At 29.6% G+C, this 9515-nt stretch overlaps 1 protein-coding gene across 1 annotated transcript; it reads left to right on the plus strand.

The window, feature by feature from the left end:
* Window positions 1-3271: 3271 nt before the first annotated feature.
* Window positions 3272-8211, plus strand: LOC149061382 (zinc finger protein 862-like). The gene is made up of 5 exons (XM_089214967.1): window positions 3272-3335; window positions 3430-4492; window positions 4598-4659; window positions 4963-5145; window positions 7868-8211. The coding sequence occupies exons 1-5, from the start codon at window positions 3272-3274 to the stop codon at window positions 8209-8211; spliced, it is 1716 nt and encodes a 571-aa protein (XP_089071093.1).
* The last annotated feature ends 1304 nt before the right edge of the window (window positions 8212-9515 follow it).

A 9515-nucleotide genomic window follows, 5' to 3' on the forward strand; every position in this document is an offset into this window, starting at 1 on the left:
AATGCATCTCACGCTCAAGCAACATTAACGAACATAAAATCAAGAGGAAATTTAGTTCATTCAAACTCAACAATTTATACACTCATTTCAAATTTAGAAAAGTCATTTGAAAACCACTGTGGGAGTCCAAGTACCTTTGATGATACTGTTAATGATTTTTTGGAAAATAATAACAATCTCTACTTTCCATGTAATGAACATAAAAGTGATATTATGAGTTCTATAATTGTATATTATGTGACCATGAGAATCAGACAATATTCTTGTATGCATAATAGAGAACAGCAACATAAAAGCTCTAAAAAAAAAAGTTATCCAAATTGGTAACAAATTAATTGTAAAATAGTTATACAATAAATTAATAAAAATATAAAATAAATTTGAAAAAAATTAATAACCATTGTCAATTTAATATTTATATAATAATATTACCTACCTTCAAATTTCAATCTTCATCACAAATATATATTTTAGATATTTATAACCATGCAATATTAAATTGTACGTATGTAATGCAACAGTAGTGTGTATTAAAATTCAGATGATTTAGTAAACCGACAGAGTGCGCCACAAACACCAAGGTACACTTCAGCAAGAGTACCCGACCGTAATATCTAAAGTCGTTACCAGTCCTGTATATCTTAGTTCGTGGTGAGTATACTACGTAATCTGACAGTTATGGACATCTACGAGTTAGGACCTAGGTTATTGCTTATTGACTATTGTTATACTTCATTTATCGTGTTTACTTGTTCAACGTGGAAGTGTGAAGCTCAAAACTAAACCGTAATACGTCTATTATGGCGAATAAAAACTTACTGCAAAGCACGGTAGATTATAGAGGTATACGCACGACTATCAAAATCATGTCCCAAGAAATATGTTTTAAGAAGGTTTTCACCGCTAGATCACGTAACAGTCTTTTGGCCCTAACTAAAATGTTTATTTATATTAATATTATCCCAACAAAAACACTTCGTCAACTCCGTGTAAAAAATTGCTAAGTAAAAAAACACTAGTCATCTATAAGACTTCAGCATTATAAATATGTGATATCATAAATAAATGCTAAGTTAACTTAAATTTGAAAAAAAATAGTAATTTATAATACTTAAACATTATAAAGCTGTGATATCAAGAATAAATGCTAAGTAAATTAAATTTTAAATTAATTGATTCTATCTCAATCATTTATTTACTTGGCTAGAATTTATTTTCTTTATAAATTAATAACTAAGACTTTTTATAAAACAAATTTAGTATCATTTGTCATGGAAATTTTTTAAATAGTCCAGTTATGAATAGACATGTTTATTCGTCGAAATTTATAAATTCTTGATATCACAGCTTTATAATGTTTAAGTATTATAAATTACTAGTTTTTTTCAAATTTAAGTTAACTTAGCATTTATTTATGATATCACATATTTATAATGCTGAAGTCTTATAGATGACTAGTGTTTTTTTACTTAGCAATTTTTTACACGGAGTTGACGAAGTGTTTTTGTTGGGATATCAGTAGTTTTTTTATAACATATTTTTATGTACTGGCATGTAATATGTAATTTTTTATGTTTTTATTAATTTATTTTATTATTATGTTTGTTTATTTAATATACTCTAATTTTTTTTTAAAATCATATTCAATTTTTTTCCATTATTATAATATGTACATTTTTACCCCCTCGAGGCCATCGTTCAAAATGTATTGCAGTGTAATTACATCGTAGCCATTTATCTATTATCTTTATTAAACATTCATCCATACACATTGTATTTGTCGTTTTTTTTTCTCAATAATTTCTCCTTTTTCGTAACTTCTGTTTATATGTTTTAGAAACCATTTTAGAAATAAAGAATCACAAATTATAATATAAATAAATAATATAGTAGTATAGCTGGTAGTATGGCTTACTACAACTACAACAAATAAAATGAGATAACAAATAAAACGTAGTTTTTCTACCGGCGCGGCGGCGGCTATACGCATCTACATCGAACGTCGCCAAAAATATGAATGTCATGACAAAATAATTTTAATTAAAAATTTTTTATTTTGTCATGATGAATGTCGATAACAGAAATTACGAATACGATAAGCTGATAAGCAAAGACGCGGGCAACGGCGGGAACCGCAAGTCGCAACCGCTGCCCAGTGTACGACCGCGATGAAAATGTATACGGAATAGAGGGGGCAACACGGTCTCGTGCGCTGCTGCGTGAAACGTAATAACTAAAAACGGTCAAGCACAATATCTTTTTGCTTCAAAAATACTTGAATTTTTTGCTAATATATTCGTTATTATTCAACCAATTTTTTCGAAAATGACAAAGGTATAATCTACAAATCATGCCCGATCTATTGATACCACAAACAGACCAATCCGTTCATTCATTAGGTCTGTAGCCCTGGCTAAAGAAAACGGGCAAATTTACACACATTCAATGGGCAAACTCTGGCTCGTGTAATATACTACGGTAGTGCAGTGTTGCCAGATGGGGCGATTTTTCGCCAAAGTGGCGTTTTTGAGCATTCGTTTGGCGTACAATTATTTGATTTGGCGATTGGCTCTTTAAATGGCGATACTTCAAAAATATATGGCGAAAATTTGAGTTCTTAAAGAACTTGCAAGATTATCAAAAATAATTTTTTTTTCTTTTTTTTTTTTGGAGATAAGATATGTCTGTGATTATACCACGAACTAAGATATAGGTATATCTTAGTTCATGTCACGGACGTATGTACGTCCGTGGTTCATGTATTATAATATGGGACCGTATATTATCTACATTCTACAACCGTGGTAGAACATATGAAGAATTAAAGTTTTATCTATGTCTATTTTAAGATATAAAACCGCCAACAATGATCACAAAAATATGATTACATATTATATGATTTTCGATTCACGATAATAATATACATTAGCATATCTAATAATAATATAATAATAGTGGTAGTGGTAAATCATTATATTATACCACAATTAAAAATAGTTATTAATGTATTAACTATTATGGTAAAAACCAAATACGTCTTTTATTACTACAGAGTAAAGAATAAAGATAGTGATTTCTCTCATTCTCTGTTCTCGACGTTCTCGTCGTTCTCGATACACTCAGACACTGAGCCACGACACACCACAGTCACACACATTACTATTCACTATTTAGTGTTTACTACGTCAGTCGTCAATTAATACAAATAACACATTTAATTTTTTTTCTGTGCGATACTATTAGTTGTGTAATATAATTATCCTATTTGAAAATGGGAAAAGTAGAAAAATTGAGAAGATATCGTAAGTCATGGGAACAGGAAAGTTGGGCAAAAGGTGTGTATTATTTCATATTTGTATTATTTGTATAATATGTATTACCTAGGTATATTATACTATGTGTAATGTGTTTAATATTACTTAAAACTAGGTTGGTTAACACAAGCAGACCCTAATGCCAATACTTTAGTTGAAGCTTACTGCAAAGTATGCTGTTCATATTTAAGGGCACATTTGACAGATTTAAAAAGACATACAAAAACCAAAAGTCACTGCGAAAATATGGTCAGATTAAATCCAGCAAAGAACCAACAATCAGTGTTAAGTAATATTGTTATCATTACCAATGAACAAAAAACAATTGATTTAAAGTTAGCCGTTTATGTAGCTACTCACACATCAATAAAAAGTATTGATCATTTGTGTGAAATACTTAAAGTCATTGGAAAAGGTACTCCTCTTTGTAATTTAAAACTACATAGAACAAAATGTTCATCATTAATCAAATATGTTATTGCCCCATCTTTAATTGAAGAACTTATTCAAGATATTGGTACAAGTTATTTTTCTCTTATTGTGGATGAATCAACGGATGTTTCAGTTTTCAAATACCTATGTATATGTATCAAATATTTTAGTGTAAAAAATGAATGTATAAACTTACAGTTTTTAGGTATTGTTGAAATTGTTAGTTGCACAGCAGAATCACTTTATAATTATATTTGTAATTTCATGGATGAGATACATTTAGATATATCAAATGTAATCGGTATAGGTACTGATGGAGCCAATAATTTGTGTGGAAAATTTAATTCCCTTTTTACTCGTTTGAAACAAAAAAGTCCGAATTTACAGATAGTTAGGTGTATTTGCCATTCGTTGAATAACGCTGTTTCTAAGGCTTCTGAACAATTTCCTTGTACAATTGACTATCTTTGTAGAGAAATTTATAATTGGTTTCACATAAGTACTACAAGAAGGGATGAATATAAAAAATTATTTGAGCTTTTAAATTCTGGATCTGGTGTAAAAAAACAATTTCATCAGTTCCACCAGCTATCTGGTACACGGTGGCTTGCACGGTCTTTTGTAGTGAATACAATTCTTGAGCACTGGTTAGAACTTAAAACTCATTTTGCTTTAGTTGTTAAAAAAGAAAAATGCTACACTGCTAGAACTTTAAATGAAATGTTACAAGATAATAACAATTACATGTATTTAATAATCATCAAACCTATTTTATTACAGTTAAATTGTTTAAATTTAACATTTCAAAAAAATTTTGTAGATGTTTCAAAATCATATGATGATATTTGCAGTCTATTTATTTTCTTAGCAAAAAAAATTATGAAAAGAGATGTATTAATAGCAGGTTTTGAAAGTATGTATAATAAGATTAATGACAATTCTGCATATCTAAATACAAATAACTGTGATTTTGGTATTGGGTACAATCAAGCAAGGCTCAATATTAATTTGTCTTCAGAAAATAAAACATATGTGGAAACAAGAGCATTTAATTTTATTAAGGAGTTACTACAAGAAATAAAAAAAAGATTACCTGATAATTTAGAATTTTTCAAAAAATTAAAATTATTTTCACCTGCACAATGTTTAAATCAATTAAATACACCTTTTATTGACTTGCCTTTCATCAACATTTTTCTTAATCAATCTGATTTAGTTTTAGTGGAAACACAATGGGATAAATTGTCAACTGTTACCTGGAAAATATATCTAAATGAAAACCAGTTACAAGATAGTCACAAATTTTGGCCTAAAATATACAATTATCAAGATGCTGGTGGGAACTATGCCTTTAGAGAATTAGCAGAATTTGTTCTTAAAGTCCTTTCCTTGCCATCAAGTAATGCTGTTGTGGAAAGGGTTTTTTCAATAATGAATACTGTTAAAACTAAGGCCAGAAATAGGATAAATACTGAAATGTTAGATGCTCTATTACGAATTAAATGTACATTCATTTCTTCGAACAAATGTTGCACTACTTTTTCCCCGTCTAAGTCATTGTATGATAAATTTAAATCTGAAATTATGTACAACTGTAAACAAGATATAAATAATATAGTGAATAATGATGAATTGTTGAACGATGATAATGAAGATGACCTAATTGATATTGTTAATCAAATAAATTTAAAAGATTTCTATGAATAGGTAGTTCCTTTTTTATTACCATTTATTATATTTTGTTAATTATTTTATTTTTTTTTTTTATGTATATTTTATTCTTTATTGAAAAGTATAAAATAATATGTTATGTTTTCTTTTATATATGTATGAAAAATATAAAATATAATGTTATTTTTTCTTTGATTAAAATGTTATTCTACATTATCTTAAAATAAATTAATATCAAAATAAAGTAATTTTGCTAATCTTCAAGTTTATATATTTATGGTGCCTTCCATATTTAATAATTTAATTATATTATATTTTGTTAATTTTTTTTTTTTATGTATATTTTATTCTTTATTGGAAAGTATAAAATAATATGTTATGTTTTCTTTTATAGATGTATGAAAAATATAAAATATAATGTTATTTTTTCTTTGATTAAAATGTTATTCTACATTATCTTAAAATAAGTTAATATCAAAATAAAGTAACTTTGCTAATCTTCAAGTTTATATATTTATGGTGCCTTCCATATTTAAAATTGGTTTCAGAAATAATGTTTTAGCGTAGGTATTTTATAGTTATTTTATTTAGCTCGCACCTACCTAATTAATTAATTTTTTCAAATGTCATAAGTGGCGATATTATATTAGTTATTTTTGGCGATAGATGGCGACATTTTGTTGAAATACATTTTGGCGGTAGGTGGCGTTTTTGTAATAACAACTCGGCGATTGTCTTGTTGATAATTCTGGCAACACTGCGGTAGTGACCGCTTCGCTTTTTTTTTACTTAGCTTCGCGCCACTACCGTCGCGCTGGATAGGTAGTTACGTATTATATTTTGTCTACAATGAAATATAAATTATATTTTATATTGTAATACATTTTTCACCATAACGAAATCAAAGTATAATAATAAATTGTTTATTTATTTGAATGTTTTCAATTGTTTTTGTGTAAGATGGTTAAGTGTTTTATAGTATATTGCAAATCTGGTTATGCAACTTGCAAGGATAAGGAAAATAAACCATTAAAATATAATCATTGTATACATTTTGAAATGATAATTATTGGATACATCCAATGGTTAAATTTAAAAAAAAATGTACAGTAGTGCAAAAATGAAAAGAATTGTATGTAACTGCAAATACCTAATTATATACCTACCTACCTACCTTATTGACTAGAATATAATTAAAGGGGTACCTATGTTCAAATATTATTAAAAGAGAAGACTTCAACCTCCCCAATTCAAGCACTGGTTACATATGCTTTACACTGTAAAGTTTACAGTCTTATAATATAATTTATCATATTAGATTTCAATGTTTAAAGCTCCTACAAACAAAAACCAGATTTTGATAAATGTAAAAAAGTTATACCAAAAAGGGATATTGAACTAAGCACAAATTCATTTGTTTGTTCAAAGCACTTCAAAGAAGAAGAAATTATACGGTTTTGGAGTTCTTGAGAGGGAGACTCACAAATAAAAGCATTTAATAATAATAATAATAAATTAATAATATAATATATGTCCTTAATATTTGTTTTATTTAAAATAACAATCTGTGCAATAACTAAAAAAATCATGTTAAATTAAGTACCAATATATTTACATGAATATTATTAAATAATAAAAAATACTGTAACGAAGCTACTAGTTATAGCTATTCCAGGTAATACAATTATCCATATTATATATTTTTTCATTTATTTATTGTAAATAGGTATATCTATTATAAAATATTTTCTTTGATCACAAAGTAAAAATTTATCTTTCTAAATATATTTTTGACAGGTGCAATTAAAAAAGCCAAAATTATTGAATGGAGCAATTCCTTCAATATTTCCAGGATGCCCTATATCGTGCATACCAAAAATTATAAAAAATAGGAAAAGTCCTAAAAAAGAGATGATGTGTCCACAATCTCAAAAATTGATCTTGAAAAAAAAATAATTAGTGCTAAATCATACAATATATTATCATGTAGGTACAATAATTTATTTTTTGCTCATAACATGAAAATATATTTAGATATTATATTATGTATAATTTTACAATTTTAAATTAATTTCTTTTAAAAATTTATAATAAATCTGTTCTTATCAGCTTAACTCGAGTTTTTTGTTTTCCTAAGGCGTCGTGAGTGTAAACCCGACTCCCGAAAATTACAACCGGTTTTGCTAGAGAAGCTCCGAGACGCCTAGATCTTGTCGGTCGCCGAGGTGTAACTCGATCCTCTGTTGTGTCTTTTGTGTTTATGATTTGTTGTGAATTTTGCGTGTCGTTGCGGCCTTCTCCCATTTGGTTTAGGCACCTAGTGCTGAGCCAGCCGCCGGAAATTGAATAAATTACCCGGCGGTGAAGAGTGGAGTTAGGTCGTTAACGACAAATAGTCGGTACCTATCAAAACTGCCCGTAGCGCAATCTACGTTAAAAATACGACAAAGGTGGTGGCACACCTAAAAAGCAGAGTCCCTCGCCATTTGGTGTGGCCAAACTCTGCACGTCAAACCGTGGCGCAATCCACGGAAAACATACGGCGCAAAACTTTCATATATCACTCCGAGAGGTCACTAGGATCGGGCCACCAGTCCTGCCTCGTGCGGAAGAGTGTCCACCCTCTGGGACTCTTTCGGTCACTCCAAGCTCGGGGTTCAGTGACCCAGAAGCTCACAACCGGCTGGTGTCCGCGTCTTGGCCCAGCTGTTCATCGTGTTCGTGTTCTTTTTGTTGTGAGTTCTTCTGCCAGCTGACCACCGCCTTTTGGACCAGTCTGGCCACACAATCGTGAGTAAGACCAGAGGATCACCGTCTATTGGAGCCGCCTGGTCATCGTCGTCTCCCGGCTAGCTGTTCAGCGTCTTCGTGTTGTGAGTTCTTCGGCCAGCTGACCACCTCCTTTTGGACCAGCCTGGCCACACCAGAGGATCGTTGTCTATTGGAGCCGCCTGGTCATCATCATCTCCCGGCTGGTGTCCGCGTCTTGGCCCAGCTGTTCATCGTCTTCGTGTTCTTTTTGTTGTGAGTTCTTCTGCCAGCTGACCACCGCCTTTTGGACCAGTCTGGCCACACCATCGTGAGTAAGACCAGAGGATCACCGTCTATTGGAGCCGCCTGGTCACTGTTGTCTCCCGGCTGTTGTCCGCGCGTCTTGGCCCAGCTGTTTTCGTGTTTGCTGTGAATTCTTCGAAGTGGCCAGCTGATCGCCGTCTTTTGGAGCAGTCTGGCCAACGTCCGTGTCCTGTGAATTCTTCCGTGACCAGCTGTAAAATTATTTATTTTTTGTGCAATACAAACGAAATATCGTTGGTCACAATTTTTTTTTATAAGCATTTAAAGTTCAAATTTTTACTATAATATGTCAAAATCGCAAAAATTTGAAAGAAATTTTTAGTTAAAAATGTTATAAACCTATTATCATAGATTAAATATACTAGTACCTATATTTAATCTATGCACTACCTATGCTATTATATACTCGTATTATAATATTTAAATACATAATATGTGATATTATGCACTATTTTTTGTATAAGTGTTTGAAGTTACAAGTTACAATATTTATAAAACACTTAAAAATTACCGTGTATTAGTAAAATAAACTTATAATTACATAGTTAATTAATTAGTTAATCGGCAACTTATTGTTCTTATACATAATATATTCTTTAGAGAAGCAACTAATACGTCAATTAATGATGTAGAAAGAATAAATGCTGACTTTGTCACACCAATCCTGTAAGTAAAATTATTGAAATTGATTTATTTATTACAAATAATTTATAACAATACAAATAAATTATTTTTATTATTATATTTTTATTCCATTAATATAATATATATATATATATATATTATACCTATGTTGTTATTATTTTAGTTTTATTATGTTTAAAAAAAAAATTTTAAATCCTAATTAATTATATTATTTATTTATATTAATTATAATTTTTTTTATTATAAAATGTTTATTCATAAATGAATGGCGTTATGCAGAAAGCAACCATCCCACAATCTAATGAAAAACGAAGTTTTAGTTGAACGAGATAGAGAATTTCATTTTACGTATTCTACAAAATACAACCAAGCCAACAT

This window comes from Diuraphis noxia, unplaced genomic scaffold, assembly GCF_037042655.1.
Source record: "Diuraphis noxia isolate RWA-SAM2 unplaced genomic scaffold, SU_Dnox_SAM2 contig0001, whole genome shotgun sequence".
NCBI lineage: Eukaryota > Metazoa > Arthropoda > Insecta > Hemiptera > Aphididae > Diuraphis > Diuraphis noxia.

Bases quoted from the DNA above. Each gene is read 5' to 3' on its own strand.
- LOC149061382 (XM_089214967.1), top strand. From the start codon at position 3,272: ATGGGAAAAGTAGAAAAATTGAGAAGATATCGTAAGTCATGGGAACAG. The intron at 4,493-4,597 runs GTATTTAATAAT...TGATATTTGCAG, and splicing joins CAAGATAATAACAATTACAT to TCTATTTATTTTCTTAGCAA. The intron at 4,660-4,962 runs GTATGTATAATA...AATCTGATTTAG, and splicing joins ATTAATAGCAGGTTTTGAAA to TTTTAGTGGAAACACAATGG.